The 24,977-nt window shown below is 43.3% G+C and overlaps 2 protein-coding genes across 7 annotated transcripts in view; both read right to left on the bottom strand.

The window, feature by feature from the left end:
* The window catches only part of LOC144605856 (protein-tyrosine sulfotransferase 2-like), a 47,662-nt gene extending 41,288 nt beyond the window's left edge, over positions 1–6,374 (bottom strand). For 3 of the 4 annotated variants that reach the window (XM_078421468.1, XM_078421467.1, XM_078421471.1), the window contains exon 1: positions 6,276–6,374. The gene's annotated coding sequence lies outside the window, so the exon portion shown is untranslated. Of the gene's footprint in view, positions 1–6,105; positions 6,182–6,275 lie in introns of those variants that run through there. The other variant, XM_078421469.1, reaches the window with a different exon arrangement.
* A 4,298-nt stretch (positions 6,375–10,672) lies between these two features.
* Positions 10,673–23,240, bottom strand: LOC144605855 (uncharacterized). Of its 3 annotated transcripts, none has more exons than XM_078421465.1 (7): positions 22,823–23,240; positions 20,521–20,631; positions 19,522–19,677; positions 14,864–15,000; positions 13,908–14,058; positions 13,525–13,660; positions 10,673–12,643 (listed from the first exon to the last, which is right to left on the bottom strand). In XM_078421465.1, exons 1-7 carry the CDS (start codon positions 23,156–23,158, stop codon positions 12,543–12,545), a joined length of 1,128 nt encoding a protein of 375 aa, XP_078277591.1. In that variant the 5' UTR covers positions 23,159–23,240; the 3' UTR covers positions 10,673–12,542. The 3 variants fall into 3 exon arrangements, with proteins under 3 accessions (XP_078277591.1, XP_078277590.1, XP_078277592.1); XM_078421464.1 differs by having other exon boundaries at positions 13,529–13,660; XM_078421466.1 differs by lacking the exons at positions 19,522–19,677; positions 20,521–20,631 and having other exon boundaries at positions 13,529–13,660.
* Positions 23,241–24,977: the final 1,737 nt, after the last annotated feature.

The raw sequence follows: 24,977 nt of genomic DNA, 5'->3' as shown, positions 1-24,977 counted from the left end.
CCTTGTTTCTCCATATCTATATATTTCATTTTTAACATCACATCAACCTTCCATGGAAGCATCAAACGAATTATCATTTCTTAAACTGCAACATTATTTGTCATCTTCCAAAAGGTTTTCTCATGATACTAAAATACAAGATTTCCCGATCTTGCAGTGACTAACAGGATATTTTTCAAGCCTTGTATCAAAAAAACATGTTAGTTTTCCACCCTGTTAATAAAAACATTCCATTCAACAATAAACTGACTCAGGTTTGACAATTTCTGCTCCAATAATATTCCTCACAATGATCGACATTATTTTCTCCAAAATCTATCAGAAATTGGTTTAAAAAAGAGGGATCCCTCGGACATTATTAATGTGCAGGAAAAAAATGATGCAATATACTATTTTATAGTACTTTGCAACTAATCTAAAAAGGTGTACTTCCCATCAATTTATCATGAAAATCAAATGACTGCTGGATGCAAATGAACTATGCTGCAACTATACAAGGTTGGTATTTCATGTCTGAACGATCCAGTTGATGATGCAATTGATGGTCCTGACATAAATGTTAAAGTAAGGATGACCAGAAGGGAAAATCTAAAACTGTGCACAGAAGATTTTGCAAAGATTTTTCTTTTTCTCCACTTTAAATTTCACTGCATAATCCTGGAGAGTTGCAATGTAAAACTAATCCAATCTGAGATTTCTGGAAATTTTATTTTTCCAAAAGCAAAATACAACCAGCCACATCAAAGCTGATTAAATAGGCCTGCTCCTTCATTTACACATATCCCAAAAAAATCATAAGCCTTTTGGAGCGAATGCAGAATTGTAGTCAGTTTATGTACCTGACTCACAATATTCCCAACCATTCTTGATTGATCAAAATGTATAAAGAAAATTATTACAAATAATAACACATTTTCTGTTTGAAGTGGCTTAAATCATCAAACAAGAATGCATTAAATTGTGTTTGCTAACTTGTGAAGCACCTTGCAGTATTTTACAACTCTTAAAAGTATGATATGCAAATAAAAGCAGATGAGTGAGATATACTGAAAATTGATTTTTGGATCCCCTAATTTTATCAATGGCACTAATATTCTTGCAGATTAGTTTAACTTAGAAAAAATTGTAAATCTGTAATGTTGTTTTGCTCTTGTGTTAATGATATAAGCTCATTGGGTATCTTTCTCGTGCAAATGACGATGTATATATTAAACAAGAAATATAGAAACAAGGAACTGCAGATGCTGGTTTACAAAAAAGACAATGTGCTAGAGTAACTCAGCGCATCAGGGAACATCTCTGGAGAAAATGGATAGGTGATATTTTGGGTATGCAATTTTTTAGACTGAAGAAGTGTCCTGAGCTGAAACATCAGCAAACCATGTTCTCCAGAGATGCAGCATGACCCACTGAATTATTCCAGCACTTTGTGTCTTTTTGTTTACAAACTAGGTTAACTCATTGAACTCAGCCACTATGAAAAATCAAATAAAAAGTCTTCTACCAGCTGGCTTGAACAAACCTAGATTAAGTTATGTACAATGAAAAAATAACTGTGCTTTAGGAGCACAAGAATCAACAGAGCAACACTGACCCAAAAATCTACTAACTCTGTAACCCAATTTATTGTTTTGTGCTCAAGTATCTTCTTGCATGATTGAGAAGCTGTCCCACAAACCCATTGTTGTGAATGGAGCACTTCCTGTTTCTTTTGTATTAGATTGCACGCTAATCTGCAAACTTTCAAGCAACACCCATGCCGACAGTTACAAATTGTGTGTATTTTGGAGTGGTTAGAATGTTTTATTTCAAGTGTGGAAGCAAGGCTGTTCCCTTAACATTGCAATCCCTAAAACTATAAAACAAATTCATTAGAATATTTAAATTCAATCAATCATATGCTCCAGAGATGCTGCCTGACCCATTGAGTTACTCCAGCCTTTTGTGTCTGTTTTGGTTTAAACCAGCATCTGCAGTTCCTCCCTACACAAATGCTTGAATTGTTTTTCTTTTAAAAAGGGATAGATCTTTTAAAAATATTATGACAGCCACCTTGCAACTGTGCCAACAGATATAGAATACTAAGGGAAACAATCTGCTGGAGAAACTCAGCGGGTCAAGCAGCATCTGTGAATGGAAAGGAATACCCGACTTTACAAAAATCTACTTCCTGAAAAAATTATTTTGATTAATTTTGTTGTAAGATTGGTAAAGTGTCAAGACATTAAAAAAAACTCCACTCTGAAAAAATAATCTAAAATGATCTCAAATGCTTGGTCCCTCCTCAGTTATGTTAAGATTATTTAACCTTTTACTGAAACTTTTTTTTCCGTTTAATTTAGTTTAGTTTAGAGATACAGTGTGGAAACAGGCCCTTCGGCCCATCGAGTCTGCACCGACCAGCGATCCCCGCACATTAACACTATCCTACCCTAGGGACAATTTTTACATTTATACCAAGCCAATTACCTTACAAGAAAATGTAAAGAAAATTATGAAGCATACTACTAACCCAGCTAATTGTCACCCTAATCTCCTTCCACCAATGAAAGCATTTGCTTTGCAATACAATGCAAAGCGCAAGCATCATTCAACACCTCACTAAATGGTCATCTATCAGACAGCCCACAAATAAAAGCTTTTCACTATACCTTAGTTCATATGACAATAATTCTCCTCAACCTAATCAAACACAGGATGGTCCTCCAAGCTGCATCATAATGAAGGCAGATCATCTTAATCTAAGGACCATGCAGTATTTCACGAGTAGTCTTCAAAAAATTAATTAGTTTTCTCTAGGAAATCTTTCTGTCATGGATGTATATTCCCAATTTGTCTATCTGAAATATAAATTATTATTATATACAAAAAATGTTATATACAAATTATCAATTGTTTAAATCCTTGCAATATATTTTATTAAAGCACACATACATGTTGAATCCATACTTTAATTATCATCCAAATTCTGACATACTGCAAGCATTTCAAATACACATATCTGAATGTCTTTTGTCATGCTTTGGGTGACATTTGAATCAACATTCCTACAATCTACACATTTTAATTAATTGAATCTAAGACCACAGAAAAGGGCCATTCAGTTCACCATGCCTTTGCCAATTTTCTAAGAGCTGTCAATTGATGCTTTGATAATATAGGCCAGTCTTTATTCCTTGGCATAAAGCACGGGAGGCTAAGGGGTGAACTTACAGGGGTGTATAAAGTCATGAGGCAAATTGATAGAGTAAATGCAGAGTCTCTTACCCAGGATACTGGAATAAAAAACCAAAGGTGCGATGGGAAATATTTTCCACTCGGAGGGTGGTGTGTATATGGAATGAGCTGCCGGAGGAGGTAGTTCATGCAGGTGAAATAACAACATTTTAAAGACACTAAGACAGGTACATGTACGGCATCCTGATCTGCATGGACAAGTTGGACTAAGGTCCTGTTTCCGTGCTGTATGACTCAATTCCCATAACTCATGAGAGGCATAAATAAGAATCTAACCTTAATTTCCTCAATGAGTAATTGACATTTATCAATGTACATGGCAAGACCAGAAGGCAAAAAAACAAACCAATAAGCTAGCTACATGACCCAAGGAATCACCACCTTTAATATAATTAAACATAACAATCATAATCATAAACAATAAAGCAACTGACCGATCTCCATTATACAAAATTCAAGACTTTCAATTTAAAAAAAGTTAGATAAAACATTTGCATAATTTCCAGTTAGTTGAAAGAATCCCAAGAAGATTCACTAATCCCTGCAGCTTTTCGCACTTATTTAATGCTACAGTACACCCTCATTATAACAGACCACGATGGGGGCAGGTGGGGGGGAATGCTGTCCATTATTGCTGACTGTCCAGTATAACCAAGTAACGGATTACCAAGCAACAGAGTATCACTAGACCAAGTGGACCGTTGGGCCCAAACCTCTCCTGCATTGGTGCAACACCCTCTCCTCCCCTCCCCCCCACCCCCATCCCCCCCACCCCCATCCCCCCCCTCCCCTCCACCACCCTCAACCCCCCTTATCCTCCCCCCTCCCTCGGAGATAGATTTAAACTATAAAATGTGAATAACTTGAAAAATATAACATCGATTTCAATGAAACTTCTTCCATTAGCACCAAAGGGACGAAGGCATGTAAGGTGGGCCTAAAATTGTCGCTCTATCGTGTACCGTTTCAATTGTTCACGAACAAACAAACAAATGAGTTTTAGTATGTAGAAACTAAGAACTGCAGATGCTGGTTAATACACAAAAGGACAGAAAGTGCTTGAATAACTGAGTAGGTCAGCTGGAGAACATGGATAGGGAACATTTTGAATGGAGACCCTTCTTCAGACTCTCGGTCTAGAACTGGACTTAAAATCCAGGTCAGTTGACAGGCTTGGCCTGCTGGAGGTCGGGGGAGAGACGAGGATCGGAGTCACTGGTCATGGCCCGCGGGCGGCTAGAGTGCAGGTAAGGGTTGACGATTGCAGCGGCGGCAGGCGCGGCTGAGGAAGCTGTGTGGGCTAGCGCCAGTTGGTCCGGCTGAAAGCAGCCAGGGAGGCGATATGGGCTGGCGTCAGCAGCCCTGCCTGGCGGTAAAGGTCTACAGGTCTGACTTGGAAGCGGTCAGGGTGGTGGTGCAGGATGGGGGTGGAGCCTAGAAGTGGCCGGGGAGGCATTGCAGACCAGGGATGGTGTGGCAGCCTAGCTGGAAGCAGTCAGGGAGGCAGAGCGGTCCAGGGGTGGTCCTGGCACCAGAAAGACTGGGGAGGGGGGTGAACGTTGGCACCCACTGTCTCTTCCGGCGCTGCTGCAGGACTCAGCCTCATGTTGGTCGGCTGTGCGGTGCAATCCAGTGGTGGGTCTCAACCGGAAATGTCACCTATCCATGCTCTTCAGAGATGCTGCCTAACCTGCTGAGTTACTCCAGCATTTTGTGTCCTTCATTATTTCACAAGTGCCGATTGAAGTTGGTCCTGGTCAATTTCAATAGCTTGTCAGCAGTGTGGGGATGCTTCACCCGCTGTTACCAAAATCCATTATAAATGCAGTATGTAATAACATGGGTTTATTGTATTTTAGTAACTACCAAGGACGCTACCAAACTGCATAGTTATAATGGCGACCTCATTGTATGTCTGGGTGACCATCAGGTGAGAATACATCAATCTCACTGGTTTTCTTGAAATCTTTTGTGTTGCGGGGGTAAAGTGAAGGATACAGGGTTTTTACATTATTCCTGTAAAACAGATATACACTTCCTCTACAAGAGTGCACAGCTTACAAAGCAGTGTCATCACATCTACTTAGTTTCACATGCTCCCTTTAAACTCACTTGAAAATATCATTACACTACTGTGTAACGTCTAAAAATATTGAATTGAAAGCATACACTGGAGTCTGTAACCGAAGTTCCACATTATCGGAGTTTTGCTGTAGTTTTACACTACTGTATTGTATTAAACAAACGTTCAATTTACAGTTATATACCGCAGATCAGAAAGTGGATGCCTGACACTGGGATGAGCGATGACAATGATATTATGTTTCAGGAAAGCATCAAAATAACACGCTTTGCAACAGAACTTTTTGAAGTCACTGATGTATAGCCCACATTTTGGGACAGTCAATTTGCGCACAAGCTCTCAAAAAGCAGCATTATGCCGGTGAGAAAGATCCACCCTAATGATGTGGGCTGAAGAATAAATGATAGGCATGGCACGGAGCAAGGTTTCGGTGCAGTTCGGACTGCCCGGTGGCTGACTGCTCACACCCCTCCCCGGGGTAGACCACCCGGCCCGGCGCCTGTCCGGGCGGTGGGAGAGGTGACAGCCCCGGCTCCCCGTTATTCAACGGTCGCGCAGCCGAAGCCCAGTAGCTAACAGTCCCCGGGGCCGCGGCCGCGGCGAGGGACCGTCCACACACACACACACAAACACACAGTCCTACTCCCCCTAACCCCAGCCCCACTTCCCCTAATTCCAGCCCCACCACAGCGCCCTCACTTCCAGCAACCCATCTTCCCACAGTCCCCACCATAGCCACACCACCCCCACAGCCCGGCCACAACCCCCAACCATAGCGCCCTCACCACAGCCCCGGGAAGGAAACGGTACTCGCTGCCTGTCACCGACCCCTCGCCGAGCCTGGCTGCCCCGGGGACGAGGGGATCATCGGATGGGCGAGGACGACGCTCGGTCGCTGAAGCGCCATTTAATCTCACAGAGAAGGACTCCCCCGACGAAGCCAACCCCACTTTACCTCATGGATTCAGGAGGGCGCCGACCGGGGCTGCTGATGCTCAGGCGCGCGTCGAGGCTGATTGATGCCCGCGCGGACCAGGAGTGACACGCGCGCGCGACCCCGCCAATGCTCGCGCCCGTGGTTCGCGCCGGCTCCCGACGTGCGGAGGTCATTTGCATGAAGCGGTTGCGTGATGCCGTCACTCGGCGATGCACGCGCGTCGTACCCGCTCCAGCCTCTGGCCGGTCCTCGTCCCGCCAACGGCGCCTGTCGTCCATCGCTAGTGGGCGGACGGGGCTGGTCAGCAAAGATACTAGAGGAACAAGATGGACCACTCCGTTGAAATCGTCTACACTGAAGTGTAGTAAGTGAAGTTCGCTAGTGTAAACAGTGTTTTGGGGGAACAGTATGTGTGATGATAGGATTAAAATGCAGAATATATCTCATCTATCAATTCACAGATTTTTGTTATTTTGCTTTTTAAATGATTTTGCAAGTTAATGCCTACTAAAATGGCGCCGTGACATACTATGGTTTTTAGGGTCGAGTGGTCTATCTTGCTCCTCTAGTATCTTTGCAGGTCAGTCCTCGCTCGCCGCGGGGTCGGGCGGATGAGCAGACTCCTCTCGCTCGGGCGGACGGTCAGTCGCCGAGGGGTCGGTTCGCACTGTCAGTGGACCCTCCGGCCTTCACTGCCCAATAGTCGCCGGTGTGATGTACAACTTTCCCTGGTTTAAAGACAGGTTGCTCTGCCCCGGGATTAGTGTTACATTTAGTGCCACGGTGAGAGTGATGTGAGTGCAACAAATCTCCACTCCATAGCATATGGGGATACTGAGAAAGGCGTTGTAAATATCTATGGCTTGTTGACAACAGAGCAGTGAAACTCTGATCGAGTGCAGTAGACGCACGCTCAGGGGGCGAATTGCGGATGTTTTCATACAGAAAGATTGCCTTGGAAGACAAATATCGTCAATACACATATTCTCAGAACTGCACTAACCTCCGGCAATACAGGGTTACAAGACCCGGGAAAACGTCCACCGTTTTCTACATCCCTGGAACCACCATCAGCAAAGACGGACATTGGTGTCTTAATCAACTAAAGGTTGCACTGTTGCATTTGTGGAAAGGGTATTTGAAAATTAGGATCACAGACATGGCACAAAACTCACGATCTACCGAGCAGCAGTGATTTCAGCTCTTCTATTTGCTTTCAAGGCCTAAATTACCTATAACAAGCATTTCAATTCAAAGGGGAAAAAATATACCACCATTAGGGCTCTGCAAATTCCTCCACTTTCCCTGAAAAGATAAATGAGCTGATGTCAATGCCCTGTCTCTGGCCATATTTCCACCACAAAGGTCCAAGTCATATTCAGTTCAACTTCTTTGGTCAGGCCCTATCTTTTGAATTCCCAACACAGTCTCTATACAGACTATATTCCGAGCTCTGCCATTGGAAGAGATTACTAGGCAGACAGGAAAAGATTCAAGGATGTGCTCAATGTGTTTGATTCTCAGAATGCTCTGAGGAGATGTGTTCAGGATGGTATTAAGAATATTGAAGCCATGCATTACGGAATGCATGAAGTCCATACAGAAGTCCTGGCAATAAGCAATAGACCACCTGGCCACACTGGCAGCCACTACCTGCCTATCTGTGGAAGAGTGTGGTTACCAGTCTGGCTGCATTAGTTACATTAGTGGAGTGGAAACAAGTCATCCTTTATTTCAAGAGACCATTAGAAAAAAGGTATAAATCTCATTCACTAACATTCACATTAATTCCACAGGTAACTAGGTTCAGTTAAATATATCTTAAGAAGTTTATCACAGGATCAGACCTTTAATTTCCTGACCTTGTGCAGCCAATTTTCTGTCTCATTATCAATTTCCTGCATGGATGCAGAAGGTGTTTCTTCTCAAATTAGCTTTCAGGTCTATTTTCTAGCATTATTAATTCCTTAAAATCTTCTATGTTGCTAACTCCTACAAGGAGCAAAAGGCAGTGTGCAAAAGTTACAAGCATCTTTTAATTAGGGGAGTTACCAGAAACACTGCCACCTAATGCACACATAACATATTGTAGTTGGAGGTGCACTAAACAATATCCGATTAACAAATTCAGTTTCCTGCTTTTAAGCAGGCAGGGAGAGATAAATATTTCCTTATCCCTCAATTACAAAGGCTAAATTTAGGCTCCTAATTGTGAATTTCCTCACCTGAGGAAATAACTTCCCGCTATCAATCCTGTCAAGCCCTTTAATAATCTCTCAGAACCCAAAAAGATCACCCTAAATAGAATTGTAGGAATAGAATGTGCCCTTTCAGTCTACTGTGTCATTGCTAACCATGATGCATAATCCCATATGCCTGCATTAGGCCTGTATCCCTCTATGCATTTCCAGTCCAAGTACCTATCCAAATGCCTTTTTAACCTAATTATATCAATCTCAAGAGAGTCAAGAGTGTTTAATTGCCATATGCACTGAAACAGAACAGAGATTTTTAGGTGCAACAGAAAAGGTTTATGCATACAGAACTCAATGGATAACATATTGGACTTTTCAGACACCTGTTCCTTCTTCGTGATGGTAGGAGTGAAATGAGAGCATGGGCAGGTCCTTGATTATGCTGGCTGCCTTTTTGAGACGTTGGGGAGGTCAGTACCTGGGATGGACCATGTAGTGTCACTGAGTTTTGTAATCTTCTTCGTTCCTGGGCATTTGAGTTGCTAAACTAGTCCGGGATGCAACCAGTCAATATGCTCTATACTGTACACCTGGAGAAGTTCCCTCAACTTCTGGACATTAACATTTGGAATATAATGGAACTTTAACCCTTTCCATTTCCTAACAGTTCCAAGTATTTGTTTCACAATATTTTTCTCTGCAAACATTAACCACATCCACTCAAAAAAAAATCATGAATAAAAGCTGGAATCATTTGCAAAAAATGTTAGTTTGTGGCGGTTTCCATTTGATGTTCAGTTTATGTAACATTTTCATTTGGTTTTCATTTTCCTCCAATTGTTTTACCTTACCTTGGCTCAGGATGAAAAATGTACATATGTTGAGATAGGGTTTAATATTTATATACTAGTGCAGATCCCTGTGGGATTAACATTACAGTAATGAGACAGATTAGAAATACATCAATCAGCTTCAGCCTGGACATTTGAGAAACTCGGGGCTTTGGCAAACTGAATCATATTCCATTATAGTTTCTTCATAGCCATCATAATCCACCACTGTACCTTGATTATTGAGCAAGGCAACTGTGCTGGTTCAATGAATCGCGTAGAAGAGTAGTGTCAGGTAATACAGGTTCTGGTTCTTAAAAGTGTGTTAATCTGAATATTCCATAACAAAATAATTATTTCTTGATTCCACAGACTCCAATATCTACAAGTACAAGTGTGTCTGGCATACGTTGTACTGTGCTATTCCATTCCATTAGTATTTAAAACTCAGCATTGTCCTGGACAAGATGATCCATTTAATTCACATTACCTCTGTATCACACAATGGCTGGTAGGGTGTACTAACTAACAGATGCATTGAAGTACCTCAACAAGATTTCCTTCAAAAGGTGCCTCCCAAACCCGACCTCCACTGTAAACATATGGGCACCATCCTTCAATATATACTGCCATTTCATCAGTTGGGTCACAATCCTGGGATGTTTAGCCTACAGTAGGGATATTCAGCAAGGTAGTTCTCCGACACTTTCAAGGGAACGGTCAGTGAATATAGGATGCGAGCATTGCTGGCAAGGCTTCACATTAATAAATATAGAATCCAAAGCAATTTAGCTAACTGTGACTCATTGTTCAATCAAGTTACTTGTCATGGAACTGCACATTTTATGGAACAAATTGGGAAACAAAACACAGGACAAAGGTACGTGCTTTGCAGAATAGTAAAGACAACCACCTTTAGGAGCCTATATTTTAACTCACAGGCAACACAACTGGAAAACTAATGTGCACACAATCACTGTGGACATGACATTGCAGTGCTATTCCACTGAAGCACACTCGGGCAGTGTTTACAAAGAACACCGTTGTTCGGGTTCACCAGCAGCACCATCCAGGGCATTCCTGCGCAGTGCAGGGAGGCAGTGACCATCTGAATGTGTCATTTCTGTGCTATTTCCAAATGATGCCCAGATTCCTTTCAGTTGTCTGTTCATGGGTTTCAAGTTTCATTACTTAAAGCTTTTGTGGCTTTATGCAAACAGCTAGTAGTTAAAGAGACTAATATTTCACCCATAGATCTGCTCAGCTGCCAGGTGTGAGTTTTGTGAACCACAAATTCTCCCAGGGACATATCAGTAAACCTAGGCCCGGATGCTGTTGTCAAAACAGTTTTATGTGTGAAATTCTCAATAGCCGAATGCAACACAATTCAAGAATTCTGTTTTTTTTAAACAAAAAAAAATTGTTTTACAACATTTCCAAAACAGTAATTGCATATTTTTCTTTTGACATTTATAAAAAATCAAAATGACTAACTTTAAGGTAGGCTTTAAAATTGGAACTTCATCGAAGTGCATCTTACAGACATCACTGTATTTCATTCAGTGGTTAATCCATGGCATATTCTATGGCTTCATATCCTATACACATTACACACCTCTGATTACATTGTTTGCACGTTATTTGATCTATGCTGTTATCGCAAGAATAGGGTTAATGCTGAGCAGCAAGCTGTGTTTCATAATCAAAAACACTCACAGCAATTTAGTAAAATGCTCAGTTCAAGGAAGTTCTCTTCCAGGATCACTTTTCTATGATCAGAATTCTCACTTTTATAAAATGTTCAATGCATAACCAAAATCTTGTTTATAGTTTAACGTTTGCTTTTCAATTACTATTTTAATCTTTCTTCCCACAGCTGAAGCCATGCTTCCTAGTTCCACCAAGCCATAATCAAAGCTTTGTACCCTGAATCAATCTTTTGTATATTTGCTGGGAACAATTAAAAAAGATAGATGGAGGTGGAAGTGAGAATGTTAGTTTGTTCCAAACTTTTACTACTTCAACAACATCTAGTACAATTATTCCTCCACTCCCAAACATCCAATAAATTTATTATTTAACCAAGACCCAAAGAGCTAAATGACCACCTTTTAAGTAAGAATGAAATCAGCAAGTAGCCCCTTTTAAGAGTTCTGCAACTGTCTCGTTTCTCACAATCCTTTTTATCCTCTTTCCTGCAGGATTTATAGTTCCACTCTTTCTGATAATTCCCTCCCCTTCGAAAGAACATTGAAAGTCTATTTTATTTCCCCCACACAGAAGCACACCTTTCACTTTATTTCCTGTAAAGTTGTTAGCCTCCTGCTTTATCAAGTGTTCTTTAGCCAGTATTCTATCCAGAGAATTGAAGCCCTTGCCCACCTCTGTACAATAAGATAGTCCTTTTGCTTCATCCCACTAAGAACTACCCCATTCTGCTTCACCTTTCCCCCATAAATATGTACAGTGCTTCTCTTCCAGCTTCCAGGAAAGGTACACATCCCCCTTAAAATGAGCAGCATTCCCCCAACCTTAAATGTTTATTTAAAAATTGTTCAATTTTCTCTTTTATTCCTTGATGCCCTTTGGCCTTACTGGGGGGGGGGGGGATCAACTGAGTGACATCTTGTAACCAAGCATCTATTGCTTTTTAAATATTTTTCCTTCAATTTGTAAAAAAAATATGACTTCCCCATTTCACTCCAAAATTGTGGTCCCTTTTAAAAAATTATCTTATTTAGTGATGCAAACCCCTGTTGCAAACAATTGATTAACCTTTCCCACTAGTACTTTCAAGGAAACGGCCGTGCATTGACACTGGTGGAAATCAGTGAAATCGCTTCATTTAACCTTATCAGCTTTGGCCGTTCTGGTGCATCGGTGCTCTGGGCCCTCCTAAAAAAGAACTCCCCTTTTTGTGGGGTCATTGCAACCAAAACATCACTTTCCCTTTTTGTCATTCTAGTCCTTTGATACTAAAGTCAATATTCTGATACGTTACTTCTTGTAGATGTATAACCCACTGACATACGGTACCTTTGGACCGTATATCCCTCCATTCAGCAGCCTAACAATGATATAATCTCTCCTTTCAGTAACCCCAGAAATAAAACCCTCTAAACAATCAAACAAATAAGGCAACACAATCCAAACTAGGTTCCAGTTAGCAGTACAAACTCAAATCAGTACACGTTGGCCATTGTCAAAATCCTAGATTTCCTGAGGCAGAACATGTTCTTGCAGAACCACTTCTGGCACCATCACCTGGAGTCTTGTAGCCAATTTCCTGTTGCAGCAAGTCCAATAGCAGTGGCACTGGAAGGACGATACTGAACCTCCCACATCTGAAGTGGTACTGCAACTGGAGAGATTCACAACATACGTTTAGTTAACCAAACACTCCATCAATACTACTTTTTACACTTATATTTCTGCATTCCACTCTTGTTGTCTCCATGGCCTCTGGGTACAGTGATGTAATTATTAGAACAGTGGAACTCGCATGATCACTCATGTTGTCATGCATTGCACCTCAGTAATTATCTGTGTGTGTGTGCATCTACTGGATATTGATCTACTGGGATCATCCTGGCCAGACTTGTTCTTGCCCTGTTAGTGATCTCCAAGAACTCTAGCTCAGTGGCATGAAAACCAACTGTATCATGTTAGTTGCCACCTCGAGTATTTTAATTAACTCAGATCAGAGCTTCAACGTAAGACTTGCCTTTTCTCAAAGTGTCCCCTAATGCATAAACAAAGGTAATAACATTCCCAAATCAAAATTTAGAGCCAATAAATGGCTACATCTAAAAAGACACAAAATGCTGGGGTAACTCAGCAGGACAGCCAGCATCTTTGGAGAAGATGGATAAGTGACATTTCGAGTCTAAACCCTTCTTCAAACTGCAAATATCCACATCCAATATTTCCTTCAAGCCATGTAAATAACATTAATATTAGGATCTGCCTTTAAATTAAGTATAATAAAGTTCTTGAATAAGTAAATCTCTTGAATAAGAAAAGTGAGTAAATTACTTCTCTCTCTTTACAGATGCTAGCTGATCTGATGATCAATGCCCAATATTTTCTGTTTTTATTCCATATTTCTAGCAGCTGCAGGTTTTGGTTGCTTCTCAGCATATTTCGTAATCAGCACACACCAATATGCCATTCTGAATAGAAGTCCGAATAGCACGCATAATGACACAAATATCAGATTTCCTTTGGCGCAAATGTGCATACCTGCCTCTCCAGGTGAAAGCTGCAGTGTGTAGTGAGTACAGTTGTTTGCACACAAGTGTTTCGGCAAGAGCTGAACCTCAAAAACCCCTTGTAGCTGGGCAATCCACATCAGCAAGTCCTCATCATGATCTCCCACCTGCAAAGGAAAAGAAAATCACTCAGATCAACATTTAATCCACAGTGCTACTCCAGTCCACATTAATTAAGATTGCAAAGTACCATTATCAACAAAATAAAACAATCGGCATCTTCTAAATAAGCCCCAGAAATATCTGAGATGTCACCAGAAACAGGATGTACAAGACTGTGGGACTATCAGGTCTGTTAACGCTCATGCAATACCATAAACTATGAACCAATCATTCACAAGCATATTTTATTACCTTTACAAATGTGTCCCTTGTGCCATCATTTTCTGCTTGTGATGCCATTAGCAACCAGTTGGACTCTGCCAATTCCACCACTGCCGGAAGGAAGTAAGGCCGCAGATAAAATCCACGAATCACCTTTGCTGCTGCTTTGTTGCAATTCTTCCTGTGTAAAAATAACCCACTTATCTATTGTGTCCACCTGTCAATAATCATGCTTGAAACTAGAGCACCAGCCTTGGCTGTGCAGCCACTCTAATTTAGTTGCAGTCAATTTCCAAATCAATGGAGGTTCAAGTCAAGTCAAGTCAAGTCAAATTTATTTGTCACATACACATACTCGATGTGCAGTGAAATGAATTTAGAAAGCTAAAGAAAAATGATGCACAATGCAATTGCAATACACATCTCCATGAAATACAATATGAAGAAACATGACCCAAGAATAAAGACGAAAGGTCGTAGTAGTGATCACACTGCAATATCAATGCCCAACAGGTAGAGGATTGTCATCAGGTGGGCACATGCTACATGTGGTTGGTCAGGACACTTAAAATGACAGTAAGTGGCCACTGAAATGACAAAGTGTGAACTCAGTCCAGGTAAGTGGGACTGCTGCAATTGCAAGGTGGAGCTGTGGGAGGTGACGGAGTATGTCCTGCAGCTGATTCATGCATCCTCCATTCCCGTCTTGGCAAGTCAGTTGCTCAAAGACAGCAAAATAATTCAAATCAATATTTCTCTTTCAAATATAATTTGTTTATTGGGAGATGATCTACCCTGTTGGTTAGAATTTGTTGCTATGAGCAAGTATGCATTTTCCAAAACACAACCAAGATTACAATTTGAAATCTAAATCAAGGCTTAGGAAGTAAGACTTTTAATTAAAAACATTTCCACACTGCACTGAATTTGAAACGATGTTTAGGAGAACCTAACTCTGCAATAATCAGATAGAAGTTTTGTCTTACCATTGAACAGCCCAGTGGGCAAGTCTGTGATGGTGGACCTTTTCTAAGAAAACACTTGGGCTTTTCTCCAGAGAGTCTTGAGAGTCCCAGTAACTGCACACAATTGTATTCTGCAGTACTGGATGTCCACTGAATAACTGTAAAAGAGACACCAACACAGGTTCAATCCTTTATTTCAGTCGATGTGTTTCCTCGCACAAAGCAGAGATCTGTCCAGGGACGTTTAACACGATTAACCACAGCATCTTTCTTCGATACTTCTCCATCATTGTCCAGCTAGCCTGAACCACTCTAGCTTGGTTTCATCTTGTTAGCTATGGCAAGAGATTGATTCTCACCAACTTCCTATCCTAAGCTTGCTTCCTTACCTCTATTGTCCCTCAAAGATCTCATATATTTCTCAACTGTGTTTCTCTTGGTGCATTAGCCATAACCCATTGATGACTGTCACCTTTGCCCCTCTCTTCCATTACCTTGAAATTATCAGACTATTTGTTCAACATTTATTGGTTTATTATTCTCAGGTGTACCGAGATACATTCAAAATCTTTGTTTTGCCTGTTATCCAGGCAAATCATACCGTGCATCAGGTATTGCAAAAGAGAAAATAAACAGTGCAAAATATCGTGTTATAACTACAGAGAAAGAGTTGAAGATAGAAAGTGGTGGATAGATTGGGAATACACCCCAAGAGGTCAGTTCAAGAGTCGGATAACAGTGGCAAAAAAATCTGTTCCTGAATCTGTTGGTATGTGCATTCAAGGTTTGGTATCTTCTGCCCAAAGGAGAAGGGGGAAGAGCTTATGATTTGGATGCAAGAGGTCCTTGATTATGTTGGCTGCTTTCCTGAGGCAACGTGAAGTGGGAAGCTGCTTTGTATGATGGACTCAGTTGCATCCATAATTCTATGCAATCTCGAGGTCTTGAGCAGAACATTTGCTAAAACAAGCTGTGATGCTTCTGCAATGCTTCCCAATGCAGAAATTGGTAATGAGTCTTTGCAGACATGATGAATTTCAGTAGTCTTTTGAGGAAGGAGGGGAATTGATGTGCTTTCTTAACCTGTTGCGTCAATGTGGTTGGACCAGGACAAATTGTCGGGGATATTTCCATCTAGGAATTTGCAGATCTCGACCATCTCCAATTCAGTACTAGTGATACAGAATGGGGCGCATACACCACCCATGTCCTGAAGTCAAAGACGAGCTCCTTCGCCTTGCTGACATTGAGGGAGTGGTCACTGTCTCTTCTTCCTGCACTATTGTTGAAGACGACAGTGTCAAATGCAACGTAAACGGGGTCCTGGAAACTTGAAATTTCACAGATTAAATGTTAGAAGACAAAGGTCATTATCTTCATTGGATGCCATACACTCAGTCAATTACATCACTAAAACCATCTATTTCCACATCTACAAAACTGTCCAATCTTACTCCAGCTCAAATTTTCTGCTGTCAAAACTCCTTTCTAGGCCTTCACCACCTCTACACAGAATATTCTAGTGCATTGCTAGCCATTTTATCCTTCATAAACTAACGTCATGAAAATCTCTTGAACCAGTCTATGGACATGCAGCACACATTCACATTTTACCCTGTGCTTACCAACCTATAAGGCCTTCTGGCTAAATAACACTATAATTTTAAAGAAATAAAAATAGACCAGCTGAAAAAACCCAGCAGGTCAGACAGTATCTGTGGAGGCAAAAGAACAGTCAATGTTTCCGGTCGAAATCCTTCATCAAGAGACCCGAAAGGTCAACTGTCCTTTTCCCTCCACGATACTCCCTGACCTTCCGAGTTGCTCCAGCTGCTCTTTTTTTCTGCTACAGATTTCAGTATCTGCAGTCTCCTATGCCTCCAAAATTTTAAATCCTTAAATTCTGCCCTTGACCACCACTGATTCTAAGTGGGGTTGCATAACCGATGGCCAACATCTTCAACTGCCAAGGACTCAAGTTCTGGAATCACTTTGCCACCATTTCCTCCATCAGCACAGTCCTTGAACCATGCTGTTTTGATCAAGTATTTGTGTCAGTGTCACAGGTTGTTCCGCAAATTATCTTTAGGCATTTTGCCAACACTGCAAAAATACAAGTTATTGTTGTAGTCTAAACAAGGGTCCATCCACAAATGTTGCTTGACCCGCTGAAATCCTCCAGTACTTATTTTTGCAGTTTCTTATTTCCTGTCATTTCATGGTTTACAGCTGTTTTCTCACGCAATGAATGCCGTTATTGACATCTTCACGTCAAGTTGCTCTTGCCAAACCACACACAATTTCCTCCTCTGGGAATAATAACATTTCAAATTGCCTGTTGTGATGGCAAAACTGCCCACGGTAGCCGAGCGTCTGAGGTTCAATATCTGGCCCCGTCAGACAAAATGTAAGCACAACTACCTGCCAGACGAGGCTTGGGCTCATTGCTCTGTCCCCACACAATAGTGCAACAATTGCCACTGATGAAAATGCAACTCGAACACTGAGCTCAAGAGTTCAAAAATCAAAGCAGATCTCAAACCCATATCTAGGAGATAACAAGCATTTTAACGATTCAACTCAACATAACTTTTGCAGAGTACATTAACTGTGGAGTTAGTACTGATCAGGATTCACAGCAATGGCCTTTAGTAACACTAAGGGCTGACATACAGATTGAGGAAGCAGGAGTTGTGCTTGTATGTATGAAAGTCACACTGACCTATGAACAGGAATCCAGAAATTAATTTTACATCTAGTTCCTCAGGAAACTATTAGCTTTTGGCACAGAGATGCAGCCAGCTGAAAGACGAGGGAAAGCACGTATACACCTTACAGCTTTCCCCATCCTGTGTACAAACATAAACAAATCATTGTGTTACATGATCTAGTTCACAAATGTGTGTCATCTGCTTGTACGTTTGATGCAGCAATCAAGAGCCCCAACTTGTTCAGTCTGAAGAAGGGTCTCGACCCGAAACATCGCGCATTCCTTCTCTCCCGAGATGCTGCCTGACCCGCTGTATTACTCCACCATTTTGTGTCTTTGCCCCAACTTGTTATCCGCCAGAGGCTCGAGGAGTGAACAAAAGATTTCACTGTAATGAATTAATCGTCACAATGCTTCAATGGAGAACTTTAGGAAGTGATTGACCCCCCCACCCACAATACCAAATACATCCACTCATACCGAAATTTCATGCACAAATGATAAACAAAAGCAACTTGGCCCAGGGTACATTATACTATGAATCAATTCTGTGTGAAATGGTGCCCACTCCAAAACTGGCCAAAGTATTGTACATTTCAACATGTTCTCCTGGCATCAGGTCAGGCACCTCACTACGTCACAAGTTGCCCACTGTGCATTCACTCTTGCTGTAGAAAGTGGAGCATTTGGGGTCAGCCGAGAACCTGTATTTAACACTCACAGGAACACCATGCCACTGGGCCACAACTATGTCTAATTCCAGGGAGAGCTGGCTAACAAATGAACAACTGGCTACTACTCTCTGCACATTCACAGGAGCTTAATCTAACAAGTGCTTCGGCAACATTTTGCACTCGCTCATGCTCGCCTGAATGGTGACACCATTGGAACCATTTCTGCTCAAAGCAGGCAGGGACTGCAGCAATGCTGGGAACCCTTACACCAACGTCAATTATCTCTGCATAAAGACAGATTGTAATGTGCCCTCAATGAGGATGCATTTTAACTCAGAATTATTTATCATGCAAAATTTAAAAATACAGACATAAAGACACATGACATATTTTAGGTGAATACCTATTTTATAGATTACGAGTATGAAGAAAGGGCATGGAGGAAGAATACAGGCCAGCACAGATCACAGAGGCCAGCACAGATCAGCCATAATCGTATTAGAGGGGCAGGCTAGAAGGGACTGACAGCCTCCCCCTGCTCCTACATTGTGTTCCAATATTGTTTCAGACCCCAAAACCAATGCAAAGACTGATCACAAGGTCCAAGTGTCAGGTCTCTGCCTACTTAACTCTCCTCCTTGGTGTCAGCTCTCTGGGTAGCAATCTCTATAGAATTCTGCTCATAACCAAGAGGTTTGTGAGGTGTGGAAGAGTGGAATATGGTGGTGAGAGAGAGTGTGTGTGTGTGTGTGTGTGTGTGTGTGTGTGTGTGTGTATGTGTGTGTGTGTGTATGTGGTGTGTTGGGGTGGGGGAGGTTAAATCTCAGTACCCCTACAGCACGGAAATAGGTCCTTTTACCCAATTCATCATCCATGCTGTCCAAGATGCCTTGTCTAAGCTAGTCCCATTGACTGATTTCCCTACTTTGACATCTCCATTTCAATCAAAAGGGAGGTTAGCCACCAATCTATTTTACAAGCCCACCAATTCCCACAGCTATCTCGACCAAAATCTCCTCCATCCCACTGCCTGTAATTACTCTATTCTCCCAGTTTTCTTCCTGTCATATCTTCTGTGATGATTAGATAATCTACACTGATGTTTCTAATAAGCCTTTTTTCCTTAATCCTGACCTTTACGCTCCCAGTTGACGAGGCTCTCAGACAGGTTGTGGTAGAAGAGGGCAGGTTTAGCACATTAAAAAGGTGAAATCCATTTTCAAGACTCACACTAGAGTTAAGCACTAGACCAATTACATAAAGTAAAGGTAAACAAAGCTTCCCTTTTCACTTACCCGAGTTAGGAATGGCACAGTGAAATCTCTCAGCGCAACCCATTCTTCAGCCCCGTCTGTTATTACAAGGGGTAGATTCTGACGCAGATACTTCTGAAGAACAACTTTTGGATCCACATTCTGCACAGATTCCACGGTTGGGTATTTCTGGCACACCTTTACCAATTAAATAGAGAACCACTCAACCTTGCAAACTAAAACTACAATAACTTAAAACAGGTAATTTCTCCAGATTCCCACTGTAGTGTTTCTTTACAATGTTTATTTTCCCCGCAAATTCCCTCTTGAAGAATAAGCTCCGGCACATTTTGAATCCCAGATGCCAAGTGTTGCCCACGCAAGCACAATTCAGTTATAATCCTAGACTGGCAGGCTAGTCCTGAACAACATTGGCCCCAGAAAGTCATCAGTAATCAGTTCAAATTCTGGCAAGATATTCATCATCTTTGCTGGAGGAAACCCAGGCTGATTATAGTCATGCAAAGTCACTTTGTCCAAGGTAAACTAACTCAAAAAAGGCATTAGAGTACAATGTCCAATCCCAATAAGTCAGCAACCAAAGTAGGGAATGCATAACAAAGCTCAGGATATTTATGGGTTGATCAATTAATAAAAATTCTTCTGTCAGTAAAACTCTTTTTCCCAAAACTCACTTACTTTTATTTTTACCATGAAAATTAAATGAAGAAAATCAACATTTGAATACTGCCACATTGATGACTAGTAGCAAAGATGCACGCTGGTCAATGGGCTTATGTGTTTCATACATGATACCCACACAACGTGGACCCTCTCCAACAGATGCATGAATCGTTACAGTGGCAGAGACCATGAAGGATGATTATTGAACATTATAGTTAACCTGAACAGGGAATTTGAGTCCCAATGAGTTTCATGCAGAAATAAGATTTGACCTCTCTCAGTGAAAGTTCAACCCCACTTCAGAAACATCACAAGATAAAATTTGAGAAGATTTTGTCACAGTGGTTCCACACTCACATTGATGCAGTCAGTCAGTTGTAAGGACTCGATGCCTCTCACAAAATAATAGGGGTTCCTGACCAGGCAGTCTGTGTTGGAGTACAATGTCCAATCCCAATAAGGCAGCAACTAAAAGGTAAGTAATGTGTTTAAGATCATAAGACATAGGAGCAGAATTCGGCCATTCAGCCTATCGAGTCTACTCCATTATTAGCTGATCTATCTTTCCCTCTCAACCCCATACTCCTCTGTAACCTTTGATGTCCTTCTTAGTCAAGAACCTATCAATCTCTGCCTTATAAATAACCAATGTCGTCCACACCCATCTGTGGCAATGAATTCCACAGATTCACCATCCTGTGGCTCTAGAAATTCCTCCTCATCTCCATTTTGAAGGTACATCCTTTTATTCTGAGGCTGTTCCTTCTGGTTCTACTCTCCCATTACTAGAAACATCCTTCCCACATCCACTCAATCGAGGCCTTTCATTAGGTAGGTTTTTTAATGAGATTCTCACCCCCCCCCCCATTTAAATTCTGCCGAGTGCAGGCCAAGAACCTTCAAATAATCCTCATACATTAACCCACGTTTCCATGAGAACTTTTCCATCATTCAAACTCTAATAGACAATAGACAATAGGTGCAGGAGTAGGCCATTCAGCCCTTCGAGCCAGCACCGCCATTCAATGCGATCATGGCTGATCACTCTCAATCAGTACCCCGTTCCTGCCTTCTTCCCATACCCCATAATATTAGGTTAAGTTAAATTTCCAAAGGAAATAGACCACTCTACGGAGAAAAACAATTTTGTTACGGGGCTTGATCGCAATACTAAAATTTACTCCAGGCCTTGGTTCATGAAGCCAAAACATCAACATCAACAGGCCTGGAAATAAGGTACCCCAGAGGAACCAACATCCACAGCATCACAAGCCCAGGTCTGAACACAAAACTCCTCAAATCAAGATCCCAAATACCAGCCTCTGTCCAGACTTGCATTCAAGATGTTTCTAGCATTTTCTGTTTTTATTTCAGATATATAATTAGCATTTGCAGTTTTTTTAATTATCATTTTTTTTTAAAGTGAGCATCGCTGATGGTGAGTGTGAAATTACTATATTGGCATTAAATCCTATTTAACTCATGCCCTTGCCCGTTTGAGCCAACATGCCATTCTGGATGTAGCAATATTCTGGCTAAATTACTAAACTAGTAATGTAAGAAAATAACTGCAGATGCTGGTACAAATCGAAGATATCTATTCACAAAATGCTGGAGTAACTCAGCAGGTCAGGCAGCATCTCAGGAGAGAAGGAATTGGTGACGTTTCGGGTCGAGACCCATCTTCAGACATGAAACGTCGCCCATGCCTTCTCTCCTGAGATGCTGCCTGACCTGCTGAGTTACTAAACTAGTAATATCGAGTCCTGGGCAAAACGCACGGCGCTGGAGGAACTCAGCAGGTCCTGCAGTGAATCGAGAAGCCTGGATAAATGTAACAACGTGCATGGTCGAAACCCACCAGTGCAGCGCAGAAATTTTAATTAACTAATTGGAATTGTTGGTGATCCACAAGGAAACGATTGAATGGGTCACTGTGAACAAAACAACATCTGCTTCAGCGATTTCCTTCCCAATGTCTCTGGGTGACAGGACGAACCGTGGACAGGGAACAGGCAGCAGCAGTGAGCTGTAAGAAATGTCCCAGCAAAGCACTCACTCTGGGTCACAATCAGGGGCCACAAGCTCGGGGCAAACAGGAGTCCGGACATCCAGACGGGAAAAATAAACATTGATCCAGCCTGAAGAAGGCTCCCAACCCGAAATGTCACCTATCCATGTTCTCCAGAGATACTGTCTGACCCGCTGTTACCCCAGCACTTTAATTGTTGATGGTAGATTAATGGTTCCCCCCGCGCCTGAAATGCCAGCAATGGAAACTCTCAGCAGCCGGGGGACGGCGGGTTGTCCGGGGGACGGCGGGGTGGTTGTCCGGGGGACGGCGGGGTGGTTGCCCGGGGGACGGCGGGGTGGTTGTCCGGGGGACGGCGGGGTGGTTGCCCGGGGGACGGCGGGGTGGTTGTCCGGCGGGGGGGTTGTCCGGGGGGGGGGTTGTCGTCCGGGGGGGGGGGGGGGGGTTGTCGTCCGGGGGGGGGGGGGGGGTTGTCGTCCGGGGGGGGGGGGGGTTGTCCGGGGGGGGGGGGGTTGTCCGGGTGGGGGGGGGGGGGTTGTCCGGGTGGGGGGGGGGGGGGTTGTCCGGGTGGGGGGGGGGGGGGTTGTCCGGGGGACGGTCGGTGGGTTCGGGGCCGCGGACACCCACCTGGATGAGCAGGGCGCGGCCGCAGAAGCTGAGGAAGCGGGCGGCGGGGCCGGCGCGGTGCAGGAGGCCGCCGGGCAGGAGCAGCAGCAGCAGCAGCAGCAGCAGGGCGCCGGCGGCCAGCGCCGACCGAGGGCCGGGGGAGCGTCGAGGCCCGCGGCGCAGCAGCGGCTCCAGCGCTCGGAGCCGGGCCGAGGCCGACGTCGGCAATCGCCGTTCCCGCCGCAGCCGATCGAACTCGCCGTCGAAGTGGGCGAGCCTGCGGGAGAAAGGCAGCGAGCGAAGCTCCGACTCCGGCTCGGGCTCGGGCTGGGAGCCGCGGCCCCACCGGCCCACCATCGCCGCCTCCCCTTGGTACCAGCAGCTGCCCACCCGGGAAACAAATTCAGACACCGCCCGCCCGCCGCCGCCGCGGCGCCACAACAACTTGTATCGCGGTGTTTGGGAAGGAAAGGTTGCGACCTCTTTCACAGGCAGGTCGACATTAAGTTGCAAGTACGTTATCAGCTCCCTGTTATCGCTTGGTACCTTTGGTTGTTTACACACAAAAGTCACTAATCCACTACTTTGACCATTTTACCACATCTTTGAATAGAAGTCCATCCCCGTACCTCCTTCAGCAGTTTGTCAGATATTGTTCTTAAAAGTCTTATAAAATATCTATTTTTATATTATTTTACTGTTGTAAACTCTTCTTGGAAGCTAAATGGTAAAAACGGGTCTTGCATTCATTGAACACTTTTAATCATGTCTGGGCACCTCATCCCAACCACAGTATACAGGTGTGAGAACACGTAACAACTCTCAGGGCAATTATACACGACACGACTGTGCAGCCAAATAACAATACAACTAAATCTACAAGTTTGAAGACAACACCACTGTAGTTGGCCAGATATCGAATGGATAATGGACAAGACGGAATACAGGATGGAGATTCAGAACCATGTAACATGAGACAACTTCTCCCTCACTGTCAGCAAGACACAGTTTCCAGGCCCCCACTCCCTCATCTTTACCATGGATGTTGCGGTTTCCAGGCCCCCACTCCCTGATCTTTACCATGGATGTCGTGGTTTCCAGGCCCCCACTCCCTCATCTTTACCATGGATGTCCAGTCACTCTGCACTTCCATCCCCCACAAGGATGGCCGTGAAGCCCCCTGTTTCTTCCTCGACCGGAGAACCAGCCAATCCCCATCTACTTACACTCTCCTCCGCCTAGCAGAACTGCCTCTTACCCTTAACAACTTCTCATTTGACTCCTCCCACTTCCTCCAAACCAGAGGCGTAGCTATGGGCACTCGCATGGGCCCTAGCTACGCCTGCCTCTTTGTCGGGTACGTCGAACAATCCCTGTTCCGGACGTACACTGGCCCCATCCCCGAACTCTACCTCCGCTACATCGACGTCTGCATTGGTGCTACCTCTTGTACCCATGCAGAACTCACTGACTTCATACACTTCACTTCCAATTTCCATCCTGCCCTTAAATATACTTGAACTATCTCCGACATCTCTCTCCCGTTTCTGGACCTCACCATCTCCATCACAGGAGACAGACTAGTGACTGACATTTACTATAAACCCACTGACTCGCACAGCTATCTGGACTACACTTCTTCCCACCCTGTCACCGCCGACTGCCGAGGCCCACCTGAGGCTGCCATCCGCTGACCGGGCCGACCGCCACTTACCCGGGCTCCAGTTCCCCACGGGCCTCCCCCAGCGACCGTGTCGACCCGCGCCACTCCACCGCCCAGCAGCAGGTCGCAGCCGTCGCTGTACCCGGCTCCCAGGACCAACAACAGGCCGCAGCTCCACCCAGCGCCCACAGACACCGCACTGGGCCCACAGCCCCCACCAGGCAGAGTCCCACAAAACCGCTGAGTCCAAAGACAGGAATTCAAAAATCAAGACAAAGATGGGAAACAGATCTGAATATTAGCATTGATGAACCAAGTTGGGAAAGATTGTGTTTAGAAAGTATGAAAAATACTATTAATGTGAGATATAGTTTAGTACAATACAATTTTTTACATCAACTATATTTAACTCCGAAAAAATTAAACAATTTAAATCCAAATTTACCTGAAATTTGTTTTAGATGCAACCAGGATGTGGGTACTTTTTTACACTCCACATGGGCATGTCCTAAG

This window comes from Rhinoraja longicauda, chromosome 25 (assembly GCF_053455715.1).
Source record: "Rhinoraja longicauda isolate Sanriku21f chromosome 25, sRhiLon1.1, whole genome shotgun sequence".
Lineage (NCBI taxonomy): Eukaryota > Metazoa > Chordata > Chondrichthyes > Rajiformes > Arhynchobatidae > Rhinoraja > Rhinoraja longicauda.
Note: the sequence above shows the minus strand (reverse complement) of the source record. Positions and strands in the feature narration are given on the sequence as shown.

Excerpts from the sequence above, each read along its gene's own strand:
- LOC144605855 (XM_078421464.1), bottom strand. The coding sequence starts at position 23,158 with ATGGTGGGCCGGTGGGGCCGCGGCTCCCAGCCCGAGCCCGAGCCGGAG. Across the intron at positions 20,632-22,822 it reads GCCGCGCCCTGCTCATCCAG|TTGCTGCCTTATTGGGATTG; the intron begins GTGGGTGTCCGC and ends CTTACCTTTTAG. Across the intron at positions 13,661-13,907 it reads CAAGGGACACATTTGTAAAG|GTGGGAGATCATGATGAGGA; the intron begins GTAATAAAATAT and ends TTTCCTTTGCAG.